Raw genomic sequence first — 26,926 nt, 5'->3', positions numbered from 1 at the left:
GGGAGATGAAGACATTGTGTTGTAAGGTACCTGTGCAAGTGCTGCGTATGATGCAGTGGTCAATGCTGGGGCTGCAGTTGACTGTAATCTCCAGACAGTGGTGGGCGTTGTGGTGCTGGGCAGACTTATCATCAGGATTAAACTAAAGGACCACAAACATACAGGAGTTAGACAAGTTAATTACATGACTAAGATATTACTAAGACATGACAAACGTCAGGCTAAAAGTAGATAAAAGCTTCTGCTAAATGGCATATATTATATTACTAAGATATGAGTCATATTGATAACATATGACTAACAAGCACAACTGATATGTCAAGACTGCCCTTTGTTTTAGACCAGCTGTATTTACAATGACATGTGGACCACTAATGTACAGAGTCAGTCAGCTAGGCTAGAGTCATATTACATAAGTCATGGATAAGACCTCACCTTGATGGTCATGTAGCCAACGTATGCATCCTCTGAGCCCTCCATGAAGACAAACGTGGAGTCTCTGGTGTTCTCAATGATCACTTTGTCCGCTACTTTACCAGGTGCTGTTGAAAAATGAACGTCGTTAGGATTAAAAGGGCGAGGTTAGGAAGACAACATCGGGCTAAAAGTGTCCAGCAATGACAATCAATTAACCTAGTTAACAGGTCAAGTGGTATAACTCAGTGGGGGTACTTGGCCTATCCACAGGGGGTACTTGAGAAGACTCCTGAGACCACAGGCCTACAAGCAGAGCAAAATGTATTTGGTGGTACAGTAACCAAAAAAGGTTGGGAACCACTGGTACAGATAGACAACAAACAGACAGTAGGTCAACTCAATAATGAATACGTACCAGCTCCGATCATTGTGATGGGTGACTCTATGTAGATCCACTCGTCAGTGTAGACCCCAGAGTGGACGAATATGAGGCCGTCAAAGTGGGCCTCCTGAACACCCCCCAGTGCATCCTCTATGGTGTCATAGTACTGAGGAAGAACAGAGAAGTGTGTTAAAGCCAAGTCACAGTGAACACATGATGACAAATCACTCAATAACAACCTTAAAACAAACAGAACTCTCTGGGCCAGTTTCCCAGATTAAGAAGCCTAGTCCTAAACTAAAAAGTTAGGCCTATATAAATTGACATTCTTCAATCAGTGTGCATTTTAGTACAGGACTAGGCTCAATCTGTGTCAAGGAAACTGTCCCTTAAACTCTCTGAAACAAACAAACAACTCTTACAAGCATGTTCTCTCTTCCTTTGTATCTGGCAGGATTACTGTAGAAGTGTTCTGCGAACCCTGTCTTCACGTGCGCTCCTTTATACTGAAAGCAAAAAAAGAATGAATCTAGCCATTGCTATTATTACACAGTAATACTTATGGTGAGATTCCCTCTAGAATCACAGCAACCTCAAGTGATATTAGACTCCACTGGGACTACTTGCGCCATAGAATTAGAATTACTGAGACTCTGTTCTTGCATGCATACGTCTGTACAAACTATTGACAGTACGTTTTAGCAGCAGCAGTATCTACAATGCATTCAGAAAGAATTTAGACCCCTTCACTTTTTCCACATTTGTTACAGCCTTATTCTAAAATGGATTAAATACACAATTTCCCTCAATCTACACACAATAGTACAAAATGACAAAGTTTAGATTTTTCTGCAAATGTACTACAAAAAAAACAGAAATACCTTATTTACATAAGTATTCAGACCCTTTCCTATGAGACTCGAAATTGAGCTCTGGTGCTTCCTGTTTCCATTGATCATCCTTGAGATGTTTCTACATCTTGATTGGAGTCCACCTGTGGTAAATTCAATTGATTTGACATGATTTGGAAAGGCACACACCTGTCTATATAAAGGTTCCACAGTTGACAGTACATGTCAGAGCAAAAACCAAGCAATGAGGTTGAAGGAATTGTCCATAGAACTCCGAAACAGGATTTTGTCGAGACCTCAGATCTAGGGAAGGGTACCGAAATATTTCTGCAACATTGAAGGTCCCCAAGAACACAGTGTCCTCCATCATTCTGAAATGGAATAAGTTTGGAACCACCAAGACTCTTCCAAGAGCTGGCCGCACGGCCAAACTGAGCAATCGGAGAAGGGCCTTGATCAGGGAGGTGACCAAGAGCCGATGGGCACTCTGACAGCTCCAGAGTCCCTCTGTGGAGATGGGAGAACCTTCCAGAAGGACAACCATCTATGCAGCACTCCACCAATCAGGCCTTTTAAGTTAGTGACCAGACGGAAGCCACTCCTCAGTAAAAGGCATATGACAGCCCGCTTGGAGTTGGCCAAAAGGCACCTAAAGGACTCCCAAGACCATGAGAAACGAGGTTTTCTGGTCTGATAAAACCAAGATTGAACTCTTTGGGCTGAATGCCAAGCGTAAATGTCTGGAGGAAACTTGGCACCATCCCTACGGTGAAGCATGGTGGTGGCAGCATCATGCTGTGGGGATGTTTTTCAGCGGCAGGGACTGGGAGACTAGTCAGTACAGAGAGATCCTTGATGAAAACCTGCTCCAGAGCTCTCAGGACCTCAGACTGGGGTGAAGGTTCCCCTTCCAACAGGACAATGACCTTAAGCACACAGCCAAGACAACGCAGGAGTGGCTTCGGGACAAGTCTCTGAATGACCTTGATTGGCCCAGCCAGAGCCCGACTTGAACATCTCTGGAGAGACCTGAAAATAGCTGTGCAGCGGTGCTCCCCATCCAACCTGACAGAGCTTGAGAGGATCTGCAGAGAAGAATGGGAGAAACTCCCCAAATACAGTTGTGCCAAGCTTGTAGCATCATACCCAAAAAGACTCGAGGCTGAAGTCACTGCCAAAGGTGCTTCAACAAGGTACTGAGTAAAATGTGATATTTCAGTTTTTATTTTGAATAAATTTGCAAATTTAAAAATAAACGTTTTGCTTTGTCATTATGGGGTATTGTGTGTAGATTGATGAGGATTTTTTTTTTTTTTTTTTTTTTTAAGAATAAGTCTAACAAATCAATTTGTATTTGTCACATGCGCCAAATACAACAGGTGTAGATCTTAGAGTGAAATACTTACTTACAAGCCCTTAAGAAAAAAAAGTGTTAACTGTATTGTTAGTTAAGAAAGTATTTACTAAAATATACTGAAGTAAAAAATAAATGGATAAAATAAAAAATAAAATAATTAAGGAGCAACAATAAAATAACAGTAGCGAGGCGATATACAGGGGATACCGGTACAGAGTCAATGTGCGGGGGCACCGGTTAGTCCAGGTAATTGAGGTAATATGTACATGTAGGTAGAGCTAGTGACTATGCATGGATAATAAACAGAGTAGCATCAGCGTAAAAATGGGGATGGGGACAATGCAAATAGTCCGGGTAGCCATTTGATTAGCTGTTCAGCAGTCTTATGGCTTGGGGGTAGAAGCTGTTAAGAAGCCTTTTGGACCTAGACTTGGCGCTCCGGTACTGCTTGCCGTGAAGTAGCAGAGAGCAGTCTATGACCAGGGTGGCTAGAGTCTTTGGCAATTTTTGGGGCCTTCCTCTGACACAGCCTGGTATTGAGGTCCTGGATGGCAGGAAGCTTGGCCCCAGTGATGTACTGGGCCATACGCACTACCCTCTGTAGTGCCTTGCGGTCAGAGGCCGAGCAGTTGCCATACCAAGCGGTGATGCAACCAGTCAGGATGCTGGTGGTGCAGCTATAGAACTTTTTGAGGATCTGAGGACCCATGCCCAATCTTTTCACTCTCCTGAGGGGGAATAGGTTTTGTCGTGCCCTCTTCGCAACTGTTTTGGTGTGTTTGGAACATGATAGTATGTTGGTGATGTGGACACCAAGGAACTTGAAACTCTCAATCTGCTCCACTACAGCCCCATCGATGAAAGTGGGGGCGTGCTCGCTCCTCTTTTTCTGTAGTCCACAATCATCTCCTTTGTCTTGACCACGTTGAGCGAGAGGATGTTATCCTGGCACCACACTGCCAGGTCTCTGACCTCCTCCCTATAAGCTGTCTCATCGTTGTCGGTGATCAGGCCTACCACCGTTTTGTCGTTGGCAAACTTAATGATGGTGTTGGAGTCGTGCCTGGCCACGCAGTCATGGGTGAACAGATAGTACAGGAGGGGACTGAGCACGCACCCCTGAGGGGCCCCTGTGTTGAGGATCAGCGTGACAGATGTGTTGTTACCTACCCTTAACACCTGGGGGCGGCCCGTCAGGAAGTCCAGGATCCAGTTGCAGAGGGAGGTGTTTAGTTCCAGGGTCCGTAGCTTAGTGATGAGCTTTGAGGGCACTATGGTGTTGAACGTTGAGCTGTAGTCAATGAATAGCATTCTCACGTAGATGTTCCTTTTGTCTAGGTGGGAAAGGGCAGTGTGGTGTGCAATAGAGATTGCATCATCTGTTGGGGCGGTATCCAAATTGGAGTGGGTCTAGAGTTTTTGGGATAATGGTGTTGATGTGAGCCATGACCAGCCTTTCAAAGCATTTCATGGCTACAGACGTGGGGTCTGAATACTTTCCGAATTGACTGTATTTGGTTGAGTAACAGTGAAGGTTTAGAGGTCAGAGTACAGTGTGAGTTTACAGAAGTCAGAGGTAAGTGACGACAGTGAGGGTAGAGGTTAGAGGTAATTGTTTGTAAACAATCCCTGTCCTGAGATCAGAGATGAGAGGTAACAGTGAGGGTAGAGGACAGAGGTGAGAGGTAACAGTGAGGGTAGAGGACAGAGGTGAGTAACAATCAGGACAGTTGGGGTATAGAGGTCATAGTCCTACCAGCTGCTGAAAGCTCTCTTTCCACGGGTTGGGCTGCTCGTACTCCTCTGGGTTAATCTGGAAGAACTTCCCCGCCTCCGGGTGCATCATGGGACGCGTGTACTCAAACACATCCATGTACAGCCTCTTCCTGTGAAGCAAAGCAAGGAACACAGACAGACATGTGATAACACTCGGTGGTGGGAGGGGGGGGTCTCGGAGGGAAAGACATGGTGTGTGTTCCAGATCGGCCCATTGCAGTCAGACTGTGCAGAATCACTGGTCTACAAATCACCTTGCATCCCAAATTGACAACTCACTATGTGATCAGGATTAGACTCTGTGCATCGGCTTGCTGAAACTGCTGATTAACTGAGTTGTGCGGGAGGGAAAGGGATGCGGGAGGGACTTGAATGGGGACGTCCATTCTATTGCTATGGTCTCACCATCCATCCATCCAGTCAGAATGAATGGCAGTGTGTCTCACCATCCAGACACACACAATCAGTCAAACAAGGCTGGTCATGGCTCACTTCAACACCATCATCCCGGAAACCTTAGATCCACTACAAATCGCATACTGCCCCAATAGATCCACAGATGGCATAATCTCAATCCACACTGCCCTTTCCCATCTGGACAAAAAGAACACCTATGTGAGAATGCTATTCATTGACTACAGCTCCGCATTCAACACCATAGTGCCCACAAAGTGCATTACTAAGCTAAGGACCCTGGGACTAAACACCTCCCTCTGCAACTGGATCCTGGACTTCCTGACGGGCTGCCCCCAGGTGGTGAGGGTAGGCAACAACACATCTGCCACGCTGATCCACTAGGGATGCGTGCTCAGTCCCCTCCTGTACTCCCTGTTCACCCACGACTGCGTAGCCAAGCACGACTCCAACACCATAATTTGGTTTGCTGACGACAACAGTGGTAAGCCTGATCACAGACAATGATGAGACAGCCTATAGGGAGGTCAGAGACCTGGCAGTGTGGTGCCAGGACAACATCTCTCCCTCAATGTGAGCAAGACAATGGAGCTGATCGTGGACTACAGGAAAAGGAGGGCCGAACAGGCCCACATTAACATGACAGGGCTGAAGTGGAGCGGGTCGAGAGTTCCTTGGTGTCCACATCACCACCAAACTACCATAGTCCAAACACACCAAGACAGTCGTGAAGAGGGCACGACAACACCTTTTCCCCCACAGGTAACTGAAGAGATTTGTCATGGGTCCCCAGATCCTCAAAAAGTTCTACAGCGGCACCATTGAGAGATTCCTGAATGGTTGCATCACCGCCTGGTATGGCAACTGTTCAGCATCCGACCATAAGGCTCTACAGAGGGTAGTGCGTATGGCCAAGTATATCACTGGGGCCAAGCGTCCTGCCATCCAGGACCTATATACTAGGCGGTGTCAGAGGAAGGCCCAAATAATTGTCAGACTCCAGTCACCCAAGTCCTAGATTGTTCTCTCTGCTACCGCACGCAAGTGGTACCGAAGCGCCAAGTCTAGATCCAAAAGGCTTCTTAAAACTTCTTATGGCTGCAATCCCGTTAACGGGATGATATGACAACAGCCAGTGAAAGTGCAGGGCGCCAAATTCAAACAACAGAAATCTCTATTAAAATTCCTCAAACATACATGTATCTTATACCATTTTAAAGGTAATCTTGTTGTTAATCCCACCAAAGTGTTCGATTTCAAATAGGCTTTACAGCTTTGTCAGATTTAAAAAATCTTTACGGCAAAAGCACAATATTCAATAATCTGAGAACAGCGTTCAGTCACAAAAGTAAGCCATACAGTTACCCGCCAAATTGTGCAGTCAACAAAACTCATAAAAAGCATTATAAATCTTCACTTACCTTTGCTGATCTTCGTCGGAATGCACTCCCAGGACTCCCACTTCCACAAGAAATGTTTGTTTTGTTCGGTAATGTCCATCATTTATGTCCAAGTAGCTACTTTTGTTAGCGCGTTTAGTACACATAGCCAAACGCTCGTGCAGGTCCAGGCGAATGTCGGACGAAAACTTCAAAAAGTTGTATTACAGGTCGAATAAACTTGTCAAACTAAGTATAGAATCAATCTTTAGGATGTTGTTATCATAAATATTCAATAACGTTCCAACCGGAGAATTCCTTTGTATCTATAGAAGTAATGGAACGCAAGCCGATATCATGTGGAATGCGCATGACCAGGACCTGGCTCTCTGCCAGACCACTGACTCAAACAGCTCCCACCCGGCTCAACATCACAGTAGAAGCTTCATTCAACGTTCTACAGACTGTTGACATCTAGTGGAAGCCGTAGGAAGTGCAAACAGATCCATATCCTACAGTGTTTTCAATAGGCGATGAGTTGAAAATCGACCAACCTCAGATTTCTCACTTCCTGGTTGGATTTCTTCTCAGGTTTTTGCCTGCCATATGAGTTCTGTTATACTCACAGACATAATTCAAACCGTTTTAGAAACTTCAGAGTGTTTTCTATCCAATACTAATAATAATATGCATATATTAGCAACTATGACTGAGGAGCAGGCCGTTTACTCTGGGCACGTCTGTGCACCTTTCATCCAAGCTACTCAATACTGCCCCTGCAGCCATAAGAAGTTAACAGCTTCTACCCCCAAGCCATAAGACTGGTGAACAATTAATCAAATGGCCACCTGGACTATTTACATTGACACATCCCCCCCGCCCGTTTTTACACTGCTGCTACTCGCTGTTTATTATCTATGCAATATTTTATCTCGACTAACCTGTATCCCCACACATTGAATCGGTACCGGTACCCCCTGTATATAGCCTCATTGTTATTTTGTGTTACTTTTAAAATTTATTTTTTATTTAGTAAATATTGTCTTAACTATTTCTTGAACTGCAAAGTTGGTTAAGGGCATTTCATGCTAAGATCTACACCGGTTGTATTCTGTGCATGTGACAAATACAATTTTATTTGAAACAGACAGCCAACCAGACAGAGACACAGCCACTCACCAGAGGATGGGATCATTGGCCAGTTCACTGAAGCGTTTGCAGACACATGCTGCGCGACACAGATCCTGCTCCAGCAGGTAGGAGAAGATCTTCAGGACCACCTCGTCTGGCAGCTTCTCCTCGAGGTAGTGCTCCGCAGGCGCTGCTAGTGGTGAAAGCAACGAGATGGACACTTTATTAATGGAGCTTTTCACACATCCAAAGTATTAACAGGAGCTGGACAGAACGGATGTCCAACATAGAGAAGGGCCATTTTTAACCTCCAATTCTCATAACATGTTAACCAACATCTTCAACAACTCTCCAAAACCTCTGTCGTTGGTTTTACTCTATTGTGTATGTCATTGTTGTCTTTTAAAGATTTTTGTAAGATTAGCCAGAGGTGAGAAGTGACAGGACAGTGAATATAATAAATCTAAATTCAACAAAAAGTCTGTAAAATCAAAGTATTATTTTACCTGGTAAATCTTGAGACTTTCCTGACACTCTGGCACGTTTTGCCCGATGGCCAAAGTCTTCTGTGGCTGAAGTGGAAGCACCCTGCACACACATAAAAAAATAAGATTGTTATAAGCCTTGATAGCTTTGACACGTTTTGATAGAACAGACAGTGGTCATCTGCTTAAAACGACTGTATCAATATTTCAGCATTGTTTTTAATAAATCAAATTCTTCAATTAATCACTACCGCTAGTGAAATACTAATCAATTATGCAAAGACGAAAGATTAATTATCAAATTCAGCCCGTGGGTGAAAGGACGACATGCTAAAGACACCATTGTGGGTGGAATGCATTTCCCACTGATATTGCTCAACAGTCTAGGTTATAATGTCTGCAATATGTCTTTATAACCAGTGGCACTCAACAATTATGGCAGATCCATGTTCAGCAGGCAAACAGATAAAAATGTCATGAGTAGAGCTAAAATTAGTCATTATTCTACATGTCAGAGGTATCATGTTTGTTTTACATAACATATGTCTATCTATATGGTGCACTGCTTTTGACCGGGGCATAGTGCACTTTATAGGGAGCCATTTGGGACACATTCCATTCTAATGACTCACCTCCATGTTAGTCTTTGCTGGACACGCTGCTGTTCTCTTGGGTAGTAGAGACTTTCTTCGAAGTTGGTACGGACTATTCTGAGCTCCTGGACCGGATTCTTCTGCAACCATATCTGCAGGGACGTCCTCATCTGGAGAGGAAGAGGGGACACAGTCAAAACAACCATATCTGCAGGGACGTCCTCATCTGGAGAGGAAGAGGGGACACAGTCAAAACAACCATATCTGCAGGGACGTCCTCATCTGGAGAGGAAGAGAGGACACAGTCAAAACAACCATATCTGCAGGGACGTCCTCATCTGGAGAGGAAGAGAGGACACAGTCAAAACAACCATATCTGCAGGGACGTCCTCATCTGGAGAGGAAGAGAGGACACAGTCAAAACAACCATATCTGCAGGGACGTCCTCATCTGGAGAGGAAGAGAGGACACAGTCAAAACAACCATATCTGCAGGGACGTCCTCATCTGGAGAGGAAGAGAGGACACAGTCAAAACAACCATATCTGCAGGGACGTCCTCATCTGGAGAGGAAGAGGGGACACAGTCAAAACAACCATATCTGCAGGGACGTCCTCATCTGGAGAGGAAGAGAGGACACAGTCAAAACAACCATATCTGCAGGGACGTCCTCATCTGGAGAGGAAGAGGGGACACAGTCAAAACAACCATATCTGCAGGGACGTCCTCATCTGGAGAGGAAGAGAGGACACAGTCAAAACAACCATATCTGCAGGGACATCCTCATCTGGAGAGGAAGAGAGGATACAGTCAAAACAACCATATCTGCAGGGACGTCCTCATCTGGAGAGGAAGAGAGGACACAGTCAAAACAACCATATCTGCAGGGACGTCCTCATCTGGAGAGGAAGAGAGGACACAGTCAAAACAACCATATCTGCAGGGACGTCCTCATCTGGAGAGGAAGAGAGGACACAGTCAAAACAACCATATCTGCAGGGACGTCCTCATCTGGAGAGGAAGAGAGGACACAGTCAAAACAACCATATCTGCAGGGACGTCCTCATCTGGAGAGGAAGAGGGGACACAGTCAAAACAACCATATCTGCAGGGACGTCCTCATCTGGAGAGGAAGAGGGGACACAGTCAAAACAACCATATCTGCAGGGACGTCCTCATCTGGAGAGGAAGAGAGGACACAGTCAAAACAACCATATCTGCAGGGACGTCCTCATCTGGAGAGGAAGAGGGGACACAGTCAAAACAACCATATCTGCAGGGACGTCCTCATCTGGAGAGGAAGAGGGGACACAGTCAAAACAACCATATCTGCAGGGACGTCCTCATCTGGAGAGGAAGAGGGGACACAGTCAAAACAACCATATCTGCAGGGACGTCCTCATCTGGAGAGGAAGAGAGGACACAGTCAAAACAACCATATCTGCAGGGACGTCCTCATCTGGAGAGGAAGAGAGGACACAGTCAAAACAACCATATCTGCAGGGACGTCCTCATCTGGAGAGGAAGAGAGGACACAGTCAAAACAACCATATCTGCAGGGACGTCCTCATCTGGAGAGGAAGAGAGGACACAGTCAAAACAACCATATCTGCAGGGACGTCCTCATCTGGAGAGGAAGAGAGGACACAGTCAAAACAACCATATCTGCAGGGACGTCCTCATCTGGAGAGGAAGAGGGGACACAGTCAAAACAACCATATCTGCAGGGACGTCCTCATCTGGAGAGGAAGAGAGGACACAGTCAAAACAACCATATCTGCAGGGACGTCCTCATCTGGAGAGGAAGAGAGGACACAGTCAAAACAACCATATCTGCAGGGACATCCTCATCTGGACGAGGGGAAGACAGTCAAAACCCTCTTAGCTTAAGCTACGACAAGTAGAAATGTTACGGCTGCACAGTAGTGAGCTACATTTCCTTTGCACAGCGCTAAAATCTTTCACAGAGTAGAGTTCTAGAAGTCGGCATGCCTCTCAGATCACTGACTGACAGCAGAATATTCGCCTTCATTCCAGTCAGTATCTTCTAAATAAAAGAGGAATACGTGAAGAATGAACATTAGCTACATGAAGTAGCTAAGAGAAAACATTTCATGTAGTCCAAGGTCCCCTAGAAAACACTGCTTCCTAGCCTGTCACAATAACTGCTCCCTGGCATTTTAATTAGTTGTCATGTTAAACACTGTATTCAAAGAACTATAGAATTAGAATAATCATTCTATTTCCATGATTCCAACAGTTCACCTAAGTGTTTTGCTCTAAATCACAAGTCAATCGCAATTGCAACATTTGGTAAAAAATAATGCCTAGATTGTTTGCCCATATCGTGTAGCCCTATGTGGCAGTGTGGAAATTACCTCAAATGAAAATTGTTTTATACTATTCAATTCAACCAAAAACTAATCAGAATGGAGAAAGACCCATTGAAATCACTTAGAATATGTGTGATGTAGGGCTGGCCCCATTTAGTCGACCAGTCGTAATTATTTGTATTCATTTCTTTATGGTGCACAAGACACCTATCTGATTCGCGCCTGACTGAGTGGACTAACCCATTGCAGAGACCATGTGGATGGTACAGTCCACCACTAAGACGTGATACTGAAATTGTATATGGTTATATTATATTTAAAAAATGATGGCGCAACACTAATAAATCAAATATTATTTTATAACAAATGCACTCTCCCACATTGGATACGATCGCTGTCCGCGGTTCTGAAATAATCTTCAGTGCGCTGTAGAATTTGCGCCTTTCCCTATGTTGCTATGTGCATAATAGCAAAGTTAAGCAGCATATTGGGATTGAGAACAATGCGGCGGAGGCAGCAGCAGAGATGAGTAAACAGCCCTTGCCTTAGCCTAATTGTCTAAGAAAAGTGAGGAGAGAAGAAACCAACTTAATTAGGTCTATAATCAATAACCCAACTGTTAAATGTGCCTGGCTTTATAAATCATCCCGATATATCTACATAAATAAGACAGATCCTGCTTCTGTTGCCTGTTTGAGTGTTTGTTTAATAGCCTGCTGATTCCATGAGCACCAAGCCTCATGCAACGGCAAATGTCAGATAAAGCAATCTCACAGATTGAGCTGATCAATTATATACAACAAAAAAATAACCTTTAAAACAGACTCTCTGATACACTTATTTAGTGTTGTTTACACTGTTTAAAAAAAATTATATTGTAATCTAACAGCAACTGTTCGGGCACACAATACTCTCGGCATGCGTGATCCTATACTCTCATTTATCTGGATCTCCAGTAGTTCCCACAACTAAGTCAAATGTCTTCCACAGATCTGACTTCCTCTTTCCCTCCTGAGCAACCAGTAAACATTCACCCGTTGCGAGTTTCTTTTTCACATGCGCCGCATCCATTTTGCTGTCATGTGTTACTGTATTCGGAGTTTGTTATAACCAATTTATTGAGGTGATTATGATAGGCTATAGCTCAGGCCATATTGTTCACATGCATGCGATGCTTACATGTTTTACGTAAAGAGAGCAAGGGTTGAGCGAATAGGGAATGTTTTTCCTAAACAAATTAGGGATTTCAGTAACAGAACTTTTCAGTCAAACAAGTAAGAAACTAAATGGCTGAAATGATGTAGAAGCTTCAGCACAGACAGCGCAATAAACACTTGCTGTGGTGCCTTTACGCTGCAGTAGGGAGGAGAGAGAGACAACGTGCACCAGTCACACGCTGTCATTTGTTTTTTTAAACAGTGTGACCATCAGGCTCTGAGTAATTTGTGTGTCTTTATTATCTAATCAAACAGTGTGCTTAAAGCATTAGACAAGGTCAGTGGGGCGGCAGGTTGCCTAGTGGTTAGAGCATTGGGCCAGTAACCGAAAAGTTGCTAGATCGAATCCCCGAGCTGACAAGGTAAAAATCTGTCATTCTGCCCCTGAACAAGGCAGTTAACTCACTGTTCCTAGGCTGTCATTGAAAATAAGAATGTGTTCATAATTGACTTGCCTAGTTAAATAAAGGTCAAATAAATAAATAAATAAATGCATATGTAGTTGATTTTATTCAAACACATAGGGTGTGTATCTATCTATATATTCAAACAAATTTTTCCATATTTCGACCAATTGATTGGTCAAAAGAACAAGACGACTCTCGGTCAACTAAGATTTTTTATTTATTTTTAGTCGGGACAGCCCTAATTGTTGCTACCCTAGGGTCATGCACTATTCAAAGCAAATTTAGAACTTTTATTATTCAAAAACATAAAATACCGTCAATTAAAAAAATATGATATTTTGGTCATATTGCCCGGCCCTAGTATATACACACCATATACAGTGGTGTAAAGTACTACTTAAGTAATTTTTGGGGGTATCTGTACTTTACTTTTACTTCACTACATTCCTAAAGAAAATGATGTACTTTTTACTCCATACATTTTCCCTACACCCAAAAGTACTCGTTACATTTTGAATGCTTAGCAGGACAGAAAATGGTCCAATTCGCACACTTATGAAGAGAAAGGGAAAGGGGCATACCTAGTCAGTTGTACAACTGAATGCCTTCAACTGAAATGTGTATTCCGCATTTAACCCAACCCCTCTGAATCAGAGAGGTGAGGGGGGCTGCCATAATCGACATCCATGTCGTCGGCACCCGGGGAACAGTGGGTTAACTGCCGTGCTCAGGGGCAGAACGACAGATTTTTACCTTGTCAGCTCGGGGATTCGATCGGTTACTGGCCCAATGCTCTAACCACTAAGCTACCTGCCGCCCCCATCCCTGGTCATCCCTACTGCCTCTTATCTGGCGGACTCACTAAACACAAATGCTTTGTTTTTTAAATTATGTCTGAGTGTTGGAGTGTGACCCTGGCTATCCGTAAATAAATAAAAACAAGAAAATGTCTGTCTGGTTTGCTTAATATAAGGCATTTTAAATTATTAGTACTTTTACTTTTGACACTTAAGTATATTTAAAACCAAATACTTTTAGACTTTTACTGAAGTATTATTTTACTGGGTGACTCACTTTTACTTGTCATTTTCTATTAAGGTATCTTTACTTTTACTTAAGTATGAGAATTGAGTACTTTTTCCACCACTGACCATATACCAGAGTGTTTGGAAATAGCCATGCAATGGTTTTTCAATACCGTTGAAACTATTTCTTAGATGTTTTTCAATAAATGTTAATATTTGAAGCTACTTAAGTGAATACCTGCAGTTAACTTGTGCAATACGTTAGGAGATAAAGCATACACGTTCTTAATTTCACCAGTCACATTATGAAGCTTACCGTAGTTCACCAGAACGGTTGAGCAAGTTATGTGTTTGTAAATAGCACAATAGGAGAAAGCGGGAGCAGGTGAATCCAGCTGTGTATTGACAGGGCTGCGTTTTATATTGAAAGTCAGCTGTGTTTTTGCTTCAATGGAGTGATTAGGGACGTGCAACTATAGTTTTCCTTCACAGAAAATAAATGAGCGTAACATATTCATCAGAAGACAACAGAAGTGCAACGCTATTTGGCTAGCAGCCACACAAGTAAATGAGCTTACAATGAAAACGCAAGGTCTTTTTTAGCAAAAACGACAAATGGCCATCCTATGTCTAATGTTTATCATAGAAAGAATGTAGCCAGCTACATTTCCTAGTGTTTTGTCTAAAGTTAATCTGGTATTTTACCAGAGAAAAGTAGTCTGGCTACGCCGAGAAAAGTAGCTACACATCAGTCAGAGAGATGTCTGCTGATAGAATGCCCATTGGTGAATGCCCGTTGGTGAATTCTCATCCAAGTGACGAAGTGCAACTGAAGCACAGAATGTGTGATGCCGAGCAGAAATTAGAAGCAGCAGTTTACAAAACCCCCCTCGTCATGGAGAGCACCTCATATCAACAGCTGTGCTGAACGGAGCAGGTGACAGAACCAAGAGGAACCGGCTAGCATGACTAGTGATGCACAATATCGGTGAACATATCGGAATTGGCTGATATTAGCTAAAAATGCCAACATCGGTATCGGCCCAATGTCTAGTTTAACGCCGATGTGCAAAACCGATGTCAAAGCTGACGTGCATACCTATATAACGTAGGTACATGATGTAATGACGCCACGTAAAATGTTGCACGTGTACAGCATTCCTGAATTGGCCACAATGTCTGCTGTGTGGAGCGAGCAGTCAACAAGTCGAGCAGTCATTTGAAAGATTATGAAAATTTCAGCGAGACAACTAAAATGGCGAAATCCATTAATGCCAAGATAACAGAATTAATTTCCCTTGACAATCAACCGTTCTCTGTCGTGGGTGATGTTGGCTTTTGCGACTGGTCAAGCACCGGTACACACTAAGGTTACCAAGTGAGCTATTTTACAGATGTTGCCCTACCGGAGTTACACTGTAATAGCGTCACTGCTATTAGCTTCACGACATACTATGGAAAACTGTTTGGGTCTTTTGCATGTCAAAAAAGATACGTCAAATAACAACATTTGACGTGTTAAATAAGCGTTTAATTTGATACGTCAAATAACACAGTTCTATTGTAGAAAGTTGTGTGTTCTGAATTTGCAAGTGCAAGCCAAGCACCACCACTACTATCAGTAGCACTGTCAAAGCTGTACAAAAGAAGTCTGCAGACACCGGCCAGGAAAGATGTGTTTACAATACCGCATTGGTAATAAAGCATTATTTGTCCGACCGCAAGTAGCTAGCTAGCACCAATACAACCAGCCTGAAAACCATGACCAGTAGAAACTGCAGTCATTTTCATTATTCTTAGCAATGATTTAGGAATCCTTGTGAGTAAGTATTAGCTAGGTAGCAACTTGTTGTTCGCCTATGGAAATTGAAATTCAGTTCATGAAAATAAATAGCTAGCCAGCTACTTAACCCTGTTGCCCAAAGCTAACGTTATAAGCAGCCAGCTAGCTTGCTTCATCTGGCTAGTGAGGCTCAGTCGGACCGGATTATGTGTTGTGAAGCAAGCCACAATATGAATTAGGCACAATAGTGGAATTTGCAGTTTGCCTTCAAAATAAAAGTACCTCTTTGAAAGTGATGCAGAAGGTTACAATTTGTGGAATCATGCCATATTTAGACTAGATAATGTTAAACAAGGTTGGAATGTGAAGCAATGAAATGGGGTATCAGCCTACTCAGTGACACTCACAGAACACAGCTGTGAAGAATTTACGCAAATATTAGCGTTGTAGCTCTTATTGCGGGACTGTGACTGTGTGAAATCACCTCCCCAGTCAGCTTATTGTGTGTATTGACATTCATTTTGCATTGGGGATCAATGAAATTGGGTATCAGTCTACTCAATACCCAAGATATTCCTCAGGGTTATCAGACTCCAAAACATCCACGCAGTATTGTTTTTCCTCAGGAATAGTGTTCAATACACATAGGTTGACAAATGTGTCTCAATTCACAGTTGTTTCAGAGTCCTGCAATAAGAGCTATGACGCTAATGTTCTCTGGGTGTCACGGAGTAGACTGATACGTATGGATTGTGGATCAATGACATGGGGTAAGGCTGTAAAGTGAAATAAGTATGCCCCCAATGCAATTCTAAAGTATAATACATCCAGTGGGATTTCAACAGATTGTCAAATTATTGTCTTTTGTTGATTTTATACAATAACATTGCAACCTTGTTTAGCATGATCTATTCAATTATGGCATAATTCTACTATTTGTATTCATTTGCATCACTGTCAATGACATACTTTTATTTTGAAGGCTAACCGCAAAGTCCACTATTGTGGCTAGCTTCACATAGATGGATCCGACCACCATTAATCAAATAAGAACAGTCTTGTAAATTAGGGTTATTTTAGATTACACCTAGCTATATAGTTAGTTTTGCTATGTTTTTGGGGAAGAACATTATTTGCATCCATGAGCTAGCTAGCTTTTTCTATGAACAGCACTGTAGGTGCGCGAGACAACTTTACCAGGATCATAGCATATGTATCGATTAATCGTTGTGACATATAATATACGAGTGATAGTGTAATCAATGTGTAATAACTAGGTAAAAAGTTTATGAAGGCGTTAAATTATTATGTGACGTCCAGTCATATTCAGGTCCTGATTGGTCAACAAGCTTATTTGTCAAATAGTGCTATTCGACGTACATCTTTTTTGACACTCAAAGACCCAAACGCCGTTCCATAGAAATCCTGGTTGAGAATGAAACGACTCAACGAAACAGGACAGCAAGTAAGTAAAATAAATAGGTTTTGATTATGTTTTACTGGTAATGGGGACATAAGTAAATGCCAACAAAATAACTTTTTGGTCAGTGTGGTGTGTGTGTGTAACCTTTATTTAGTAGGCAAGTCAGTTAAGAACAAATTCTTATTTACAACGACGGCCCGGGCGACGCTGGGCCAATTGTGCGCCGCACTATGAGACTCCCAATCACGGCCAGATGTGATACAGCCTGGATTCGAACCAGGGATTGTAGTGACACCTCTTGCACTGAGATGCAGTGCCTTAGACCGCTGCGTCCATGTGTGTGTTTTAACTATTTAACTGTACTAGAATGCTTAAAAGGCCTCTAAAATATAAAATAATCGGTTATCAGTATCGTTTTTTGGGGGGCAAGGAAAATATCAGATATCGGTATCGGCCAAAAATGGCATATGGGTGCATCACTACTAGTGACGCAGTGACACATGGATGGTGGTGTATGCTGATCACAGAATTATCAGCAGGGACAAAGCCCTCTCACCAATTCTAAGTCTCCTCTCTAATCTATTTTACATTTGTTATAGCATTGGCTATTCTCTCCTTTTAGCTGTAGTCATTTCCCACTGTGTTATTCAATCTCTGTCTCAGGTTCCTTGACAGCATGACATAAGATAAATATTACAATGCAGTGCACTAACAAATTCATAAACTAGTTAGGAATATGTGGCGCTGGACATTTCACATTTGAGAAATCTGTAGGACCCACATACACTGGGTGCATAACCTTATTATGGTGTCCATCAACGGTACTCAGAACGGCAGACATCACATTTAGATTATGGTAATTCATATTAACAGAACATACAAGTCGAGGATGCAACGATGTGCGTCCTTCTTACCAAACTCTGATGTGCACATCAAACATGTTAGAATAACTGCCACATTTACTTTCCTCAGGCTAGTGCTGTTCGATACTCATCTTGGCTATGTCAATCTACCATCCCCCATAGTAGAAAAGTTTACCTATTATATTGGTCAGCTTGTTGAGAAACAGCCTGTTCCAAACAGACTCTAGGACAGTTGTGGGAAGACAGAGCCCAAATGAATACAACAACGAGGCCTAGGCTACATAAAAAAAACATTAAAAAGCAATGAGTCTGATGCAACATATCAGAATGTTTAGCTTAAAATGTTGATAAACAAGTATTTCTTCACATTATAAGCAGACAAGGCAATAGGACACGCGTGAATGTTCATTCCATAATGCAATTAGCTGGAAAACACTGTTGTCAAAAGGGCACCTCAGTTTCATGTGACAGTGATGAAAATATCCATTAGAAATTGAGAAAAAGAGGACATCTAATAGGCTACTTTGAAGCAAGGTAAGACATGCCTCATATACAGTTGAAGTCAGAAGTTTACATACACTTAGGTGGGAGTCATTAAAACTCATTTTTCAACCACTCAACCACTTGCCAAAATATAGTTTTGGCAAGTCAGTTAGGACATCTACTTTGTCCATGACAAGCAATTTTTCCAACAATTGTTTACACACAGATTATTTCACTGTGTCACAATTCCAGTAGGTCAGAAGTTTACATACACTAAATTGACTGTGCCTTTAAACAGCTTGGAAAATTCCAGAAAATGATGTCATGGCTGTAGAAGCTTCTGATAGGTTAATTGACATAATTTGAGTCAATTGGGGGTGTACCTGTGGATCTATTTCAAGGACTACCTTCAAACTCAGTGCCTCTTTGCTTGACATCATGGGAAAATAAAAGAAATCAGCCAAGACCTCAGAAAAAGAATTGTAGACCTCCACAAGTCCTTGGGAGCAATTTCCAAACGCCTGAAGGTACCACGTTCATCTGTACAAACAATAGTACGCAAGTATACACACCATGGGACCACGCAGCCGTCATACCGCTCAGGAAGGAGATGCGTTCTGTCTCCTAGAGATGAACGTACTTTTGTGCGAAAAGTACAAATCAATCCCAGAACAGCAAAGGACCTTGTGAAGATGCTGGAGGAAACAGCTACAAAAGTATCTATATCCACAGTAAAATGAGTCCTATATCGACATAACCTGAAAGGCCGCTCAGCAAGGAAGAAGCCACTGCTCCAAAACCGCCATAAAAAAGCGAGACTACGGTTTGCAACTGCACATGGGGACAAAGATCGTACTTTTTGGAGAAATGTCCTCTGGTCTGATGAAACAAAAATAGAACTGTTTGGCCATAATAACCATCGTTATGTTTGGAGGAAAAGGGGGGAGCTTGCAAGCCGAAGAACACCATCCCAACTGTGAAGCACGGGGGTGGCAGCATCATGTTGTGGGGGTGCTTTGCTGCAAGAGGGACTGGTGCACTTCACAAACTACATGGAATCATGAGGTAGGAAAATTATGTGGATATAGTAACATCTCAAGACATCAGTCAGGACGTTAACTTCTTATGGCTGGGGGGCAGTATTGAGTAGCTTCGATGAATAAGGTGCCCAGAGTAAACTGCCTGCTACTCATGCCCAGTTGCTAATATATGCATATTATTAGTAGAAAACACTCTGAGGTTTCTAAAACGGTTTGAATGAAGTCTGTGAGTATAACAGAACTCCTATGGAAGGCAAAAACATGAGAAAAAATCCAACCAGGAAGTGGGAAATCTGAGGTTTGTAGGTTTTCAACTCATTGCCTATACAGTGGGATATTGGTAATATTGCACTTCCTAAGGCTTCCACTAGATGTCAACAGTCTTTAGAACCTTGTTTGATGCTTCTACTGTGAAGGAGGGGGGAATGAGGGCTCTTTGAGTCATGGGTCTGGCAGAGTGCCATGAGCTGACCAGGCGCGTTCACGTGAGAGAGTTAGCTTGAATTCCATTGCATTTCTGAAGACAAAGGAATTCTCCGGTTGGAACATTATTGAAGATGTATGTTAAAAACATCCTAAAGATTGATTCTATACTTCGTTTGACATGTTTCTACGAACTGTAATATGACTTTGTCTGAACTTTCGCATGGACTTGCCCGCGCGTCGTGAGTTTGGATTGTGTACTGAATGCGCGAACAAAAAGGAGGTATTTGGACATAAATGATGGACTTTATGGAACAAATCAAACATTTATTGTCGAACTGGGATTCCTGGGAGTGCATTCTGATGAAGATCATCAAAGGTAAGTGAATATTTATAATGCTATTCTGACATCGGTTGACTCCACAACATGGTGGATATCTTCATGGCTTGTTTGGGCTCTGAGCGCTGTACTCAGATTATAGCATGGTGTGCTTTTCCGTATTTTTTAAATATTTTTTATCTGACACAGCGGTTGCATTAAGGAGAGGTTTATCTAAAGTTCCATGTATAATACTTGTATCTTCTATCAATGTTTATTATGAGTATTTCTGTAAATTGATGTGGCTCTCTGCAAAATCACCGGATGTTTTGGAGGCAAAACATAACACGCCAATGTAAACTGAGATTTTTGGATATAAATATGAACTTTATCGAACAAAACATACATGTATTGTGTAACATGAAGTCCTACGAGTGTCATCTGATGAAGATCATCAAAGGTTAGTGATTCATTTTATCTCTTTCTGCTTTTTGTGACTCCTCTCTTTGGCTGGAAAAATGGCTGTGTTTTTCTGTGAATAGGTGCGGACCTAACATAATGATATGTTGTGCTTTCATGTGCTTTTTTGAAATCGGACACTGTGGTGGGATTAACAACAAGTTTATCTTTAAAATGGTGTAAAATACTTGTATGTCTGAGGAATTTTAATTATGAGATTTCTGTTGTTTTGAATTTGGCGCCCTGCACTTTCACTGGCTGTTGTCATATCGATCCCGTTAACTTCTCTAGGGTAGGGGGCAGCATTCAGAATTTTGGATGAAATGCATGCCCAAATTAAACTGCCTGCTTCTCGGGCCCAGAAGATATGATATGCATATAACTGGTAGATTTGGATAGAAACACTCTAAAGTTTCCAAAACTGTTAAAATAGTGTCTGTGAGTATAACAGAACTGATTTGGCAGGCGAAAACCTGAGAAAAATCCATTCAGGGAGTATTTTTTTATTTTTTTTAGTTTTCTATTCAATGCCATTACAGTATCCATTGACTTAGGACTCAATTGCAGTTTCTATGCCTTCCACTAGATGTCAACAGTCTTTAGAAATTGTTTCAGGCCTGTATTCTGAAAAATGAGGAAGTAAGAGCAGTCTGAATGAGTGGATCCTAAAGTGTCACAGAGCTTTTTCATGCGCGAGACCGAGAGAGTGCTTTTCTTGTTTACCTTTTAAATTGACAACGTTATTGTCCGGTTGGATTGAATATAAACATCGTTTGACATGTATCCGTAAAGTTCATAGAAACAAGTTGGATTTTTTTTCTTCCTGTTTTAAATGCGTTTGAGCCTGTGGATTACTGAAGAAAACGCACAAACAAAACTGAGGTTTTTGGATATAAAGAGACGTTATCGAACAAAAGGAACATTTATTGAGTAAATTAATGTCTGCTGAGTGCAACCATATGAAGATCATCAAAGGTAAGGGATTCATTTTATCTCTATTTCTGACTTGCGTAACTGTTCTACTTGGCTGGTTACTGTTTGTAATGATTTGTCTAGTGGGCTATGTTCTCAAATAATCGTAGGTTTAAATCTGACACCGTGGTTGGATTCACAAGAAGTTCATCTTTAAACCTATGTAAAATAGGTTTTGTTTTCTGAATTTTTATAATGAGTATTTCTGTATTTGAATTTGGCGCTCAGCAGTTTCACTGGCTGTTGAAGAGGTGGGACGCTTGGGTATGTCTTCAGGCGGAAATTGAAAGAAGGGGGGGGGGGGGTAGCTGTAAGAGGTTATTAAAGGTCAGGAACTGTGAAAAACTGAGTTTAAATGTATTTGGCTAAGGTGTATGTAAACTTCCGACTTCAACTGTATGTATTAAAACGTTCAGATTTCAAACAATGAAGTATGTTTTCAAAATGCATAGCCTACTGCCTCCAGCTCATTGCAAAGTGGTGTGTGACATGCTGATGAAGCCTGCCTTCTGTTGCCGTTTGAGATGCTGCAGCAGCAGCTCTCGCACTGTGACAGATTCTCTGTATCTATCTGTATGCTGTACGGGTGTGATAAGATACAATATTTTCGTTATGTACGCACGCGCCAATTTAATTCCACTAAACTAAGTAAATTAACCAATAAGCATGTATTTCCATCAATTAATAGGCAAAAAAGCATTATTTCACAATACATTTTTTTTATCCTCCTTGACAATTGGCCGGGCCCAATTTTATTAAATCGGCTTTACCGCCTAACCAAAACCTGGTTAGAGAGAATAAATACAAGGATATTGGCCAGCGAAGCTAGCTGCTGGATGAGAACTCCTCCTGACAGAAAGAAAATGAGCAGTGAATTAAGTAACCCCACAACAGCTTGCTCACATCTGGGCACAGCCCCTTTGCCCACAAGGAGGAGGCTTAAACACATTTAGATGGGTTACAAAGATCTCCCTAGAGGGTAGCAACAACAACAGAGCCAGCCTCGATCCTATCATGTCTCTGTGCCAGCAGCAGCTTTATGACTATTTAACTCTTCTGATGAGAGGTCAGAGTCTAGGCCTCGATCAGGAGCAACAAAAAGTTAAGGGCCTTTTGGGAAAGTAGGCTAATTGTTACACAAACAATAAAGAACATCAATCCCAGACCAGTCCTCCCACTACTAAACTTGTAATTCGTGAACTCCACTAGGTCTCAAAGACCATTAGATCATAAAAAGAAAACCACATCGTAGTTTCAGAAGCAGCAGGTCAGAACGTTCCACTGGAAAAGCCAAAAGGGTTCTGCCTGGAAGACATAGGACAAATTATTTACATCAACATGACATTAATAGGAGCCTAAACGTCCTGTTGTACAAACAAGATATGTCAAATCAACTGGCTTGGTGAACTAGGCTACCTCTCAGGTCATCAGGGTCAGAAGAACATCCATGTATGTGTACATTGTGTAATTGGGTCACACAGACAGACCCCCTAAAACCTTCCCTGTCAGATTGTATCAAGCCTAACCATAGGCACACAAAATGGCTACATCATATGATAGGCCAATAAACAGCCATATATACACTGCTCAAAAAAATAAAGGGAACACTAAAATAACACATCCTAGATCTGAATGAATGAAATATTCTTATTAAATACTTTTTCTTTACATAGTTGAATGTGCTGACAACAAAATCACACACAAATTATCAATGGAAATCAAATTTATCAACCCATGGAGGTCTGGATTTGGAGTCACACTCAAAATTAAAGTGGAAAACCACACTACAGGCTGATCCAACTTTGATGTAATGTCCTTAAAACAAGTCAAAATGAGGCTCAGTAGTGTGTGTGGCCTCCACGTGCCTGTATGACCTCCATACAACGCCTGGGCATGCTCCTGATGAGGTGGCGGATGGTCTCCTGAGGGATCTCCTCCCAGACCTGGACTAAAGCATCCGCCAACTCCTGGACAGTCTGTGGTGCAACGTGGCGTTGGTGGATGGAGCGAGACATTATGTCCCAGATGTGCTCAATTGGATTCAGGTCTGGGGAACGGGCGGGCCAGTCCATAGCATCAATGCCTTCCTCTTGCAGGAACTGCTGACACACTCCAGCCACATGAGGTCTAGCATTGTCTTGCATTAGGAGGAGCCCAGGGCCAACCGCACCAGCATATGGTCTCACAAGGGGTCTGAGGATCTCATCTCGGTACCTAATGGCAGTCAGGCTACCTCTGGCGAGCACATGGAGGGCTGTGCGGCCCCCCAAAGAAATGCCACCCCACACCATGACTGACCCACCGCCAAACCGGTCATGCTGGAGGATGTTGCAGGCAGCAGAACGTTCTCCACGGCGTCTCCAGACTCTGTCACGTCTGTCACATGTGCTCAGTGTGAACCTGCTTTCATCTGTGAAGAGCACAGGGCGCCAGTGGCGAATTTAACAATCTTGGTGTTCTCTGGCAAATGCCAAACGTCCTGCACGGTGTTGGGCTGTAAGCACAACCCCCACCTGTGGACGTCGGGCCCTCATACGACCCTCATGGAGTCTGTTTCTGACCGTTTGAGCAGACACATGCACATTTGTGGCCTGCTGGAGGTCATTTTGCAGGGCTCTGGCAGTGCTCCACCTGCTCCTCCTTGCACAAAGGCGGAGGTAGCGGTCCTGCTGCTGGGTTGTTGCCCTCCTACGGCCTCCACGTCTCCTGATGTACTGGCCTGTCTCCTGGTAGCGCCTCCATGCTCTGGACACTACGCTGACAGACACAGCAAACCTTCTTGCCACAGCTCGCATTGATGTGCCATCCTGGATGAGCTGCACTACCTGAGCCACTTGTGTGGGTTGTAGACTCCGTCTCATGCTACCACTAGAGTGAAAGCACCACCAGCATTCAAAAGTGACCAAAACATCAGCCAGGAAGCATAGGAACTGAGAAGTGGTCTGTGGTCACCACCTGCAGAACCACTCCTTCATTGGGGGTGTCTTACTAATTGCCTATAATTTCCACCTTTTGTCTATTCCATTTGCACAACAGCATGTGAAATTTATTGTCAATCAGTGTTGCTTCCTAAGTGGACAGTTTAATTTCACAGAAGTGTGATTGACTTGGAGTTACATTGTGTTGTTTAAGTGTTCCCTTTATTTTTTTGAGCAGTGTATATACATACACACATAGTGCCAGTCAAAAGTTTGGACACACCTACTCATTCAAGGGTTTTTCTTTATTTTTACTACAGGTCATCTGATGCAGCACTCCGTCACTCTCTTTCATGGTAAAATAGCCCTTACACAACCTGTAGGTGTGCTAGGTCATTGTCCTGTTGAAAAAAATTATCATCCCATCTTGCGCTTAGTGGGACTGCGTATCACTGCAGAGTGCTGTGGTAGCCATGCTGGTTAAGTGTGCTTTGCTTTCTAAATAAAATCACTGAGTGTCACCAGCAAAGCACCCCCACACCACCTCCTCCATGCTTCATGGTGGGAACCACACATGCGGAGATCACCCATTGACCTGCTCTGCATCTCACAAAGACACGGCGGTTGGAACCAAAAATCCCAAATTTGGATACAGACCAAAGGAAAGATTTACACCAGTCTAATGTCCATTGCTTGTGTTTCTTGCCCAATCAAGTCTCTTCTCATTATAGGTGTCCTTTAGTAGTGGTTTATTTGCAGCAATTTGACCTTGAAGGCCTGATTCACAGTCATCTCCTCTGAACAGTTGATGTTGAGATGTGTCTGCTACTTGAACTCTGAAGTATTTATTTGGGCTGCAATTTGAGGCTGGTAACTAATGAACTTATCCTCGACAGCAGAGGTAACTCTGGGTCTTCCTTTCCTGTGGAATTCCTCATGAGAGCCAGTTTCTTCATGGTGGTTCATGAATGGCACTTGATGGTTTTTGCGACTGCACTTGAAGAAACTTTCAAAGTTCTTAAAATTTTCTGGATTGACTGACCTTCACATCTTAAAGTAATGATGGACTGTTGTTTCTCTTTGCTTATTTGAGCTGTTCTTGTCATAATATGGACTTGGTCTTATACAGAAGATGGCACTGTTTGGAAAACCACCCCTACCTTGTCACAACACAACTGATTGGCTCAAACGTATTAAGGAAAGAAATTCCACAAATGAACTTTTAACAAGGCACACCTGTTAATTGAAATGCATTTCAGGTGACTACCTCCTCATGAAGCTGGTTGAGAGAATGCCAAGAGTGTGCAAAGCTGTCATCAATGCAAAGGGTGGCTAGTTTGAAGAATATCAAATATATTTTTGGTTTGTGTAACACTTTTTTGGTTACTACACGATTCCATGTGTTATTTCATAATTTTTATGTTTTCACTATTATTCCACAATGTAGAAAATAGTAAAAAAAAAAATAGAAAAACCCTGGAATGAGAAGGTGTGTCCAAACTTTTGACTGGTACCATATATAAAATTGAGACAGTCTGCTGTTCCCTGAGGAGGGAATGAATCCTATGACAACATTTGGGAGGGATGCAACAGATGAAAAAAAGTTCAGTCCCTTGTAGAATGTAGAAATGTTGCAGCCTTCTGGCAATTTTGCACAGAGCCTGCTAACAAGGCAGAGGAGGATATTTTCATTGGCTAAAACTTTCAAACAGCTGTGTGGTGCTACTGAGCTTTCCCTCTGATTAGATTGTGTCACATGTAAAGCGCAAAGCAGTCCATTGGGAGAACCATTCAAACTACATAGTAGGCCTATACATGAAACACAGAATAAAATTAATGTCCCATAAAAAAGCTGACAGACCATATATTAAAAATTGTGAAAATCAATTTCTGAAACGTATTGACCACTGTCTGCACAATCTAATGTGTTTGTTTATGACAAAAGATTGTTAACCTTTGACCATATTTGTAGACAATACACTTTTTACATCTCCTGCTAGCACCCAGATGACAGAGGATTGAAATAATTTGCAATGACTGCAGACCGTTTACCTTCACCAGGTGAATAACAAAAAGTCCATTCTGCCTGGAGGATCCATAACGTTTGAATCCATAGGGTAACTGTTGCCAATCAAAACCACCCAAGCTGGGAGCTCCTAGCTCCAGCAAACTGTCTGTTGCTCTGGTAGCAAGGCTGCTCTCCCAGGCTACTAGTCCAGTAACCACTACAAACACTGTCTCTGCTTAGCTCACTACAACATCATCTCTAGTCTTCTACAACAAGTGCATCCCAAACACAAGTGGCACTAAAGCAACTAACTCATTAGGCCTAAAAGCCGTACATATAGTCTATTCAAAACACAGTACACAGAAAAGCCAACCGATTCCCTGCTGTTGACAAACAACCATTACAAAGGACATATAGTGTGCTGCGTTGTGCTCCACATTTGTTTTAGCACAAAAAATGCATCCTTACT

General features: G+C 42.5%; 1 protein-coding gene across 3 annotated transcripts in view; it reads right to left on the bottom strand.

The window, feature by feature from the left end:
- Positions 1-26,926, bottom strand: part of LOC139580547 (F-box only protein 11-like) — a 38,082-nt gene that overhangs the window by 8,300 nt on the left and 2,856 nt on the right. For 2 of the 3 annotated variants that reach the window (XR_011676062.1, XM_071409360.1), the window contains exons 2-9: positions 8,825-8,955; positions 8,214-8,295; positions 7,756-7,900; positions 4,764-4,893; positions 1,222-1,305; positions 833-965; positions 436-542; positions 31-142 (exon numbers count right to left, since the gene is read on the bottom strand). Coding sequence is in view for 2 of the 3 variants with exons in the window: in XM_071409360.1 (XP_071265461.1) it covers positions 31-142; positions 436-542; positions 833-965; positions 1,222-1,305; positions 4,764-4,893; positions 7,756-7,900; positions 8,214-8,295; positions 8,825-8,955 (924 nt within the window). In the remaining variant the exon portion in view is untranslated. The remainder of the gene's footprint in view (positions 1-30; positions 143-435; positions 543-832; positions 966-1,221; positions 1,306-4,763; positions 4,894-7,755; positions 7,901-8,213; positions 8,296-8,824; positions 8,956-26,926) is intronic. The other variant, XM_071409361.1, reaches the window with a different exon arrangement.

This window comes from Salvelinus alpinus, chromosome 7 (genome assembly GCF_045679555.1).
Source record: "Salvelinus alpinus chromosome 7, SLU_Salpinus.1, whole genome shotgun sequence".
Lineage (NCBI taxonomy): Eukaryota > Metazoa > Chordata > Actinopteri > Salmoniformes > Salmonidae > Salvelinus > Salvelinus alpinus.
The sequence above is the reverse complement of the archived record's forward strand: the minus strand, read 5'-3'. Positions and strand labels throughout refer to the sequence as shown.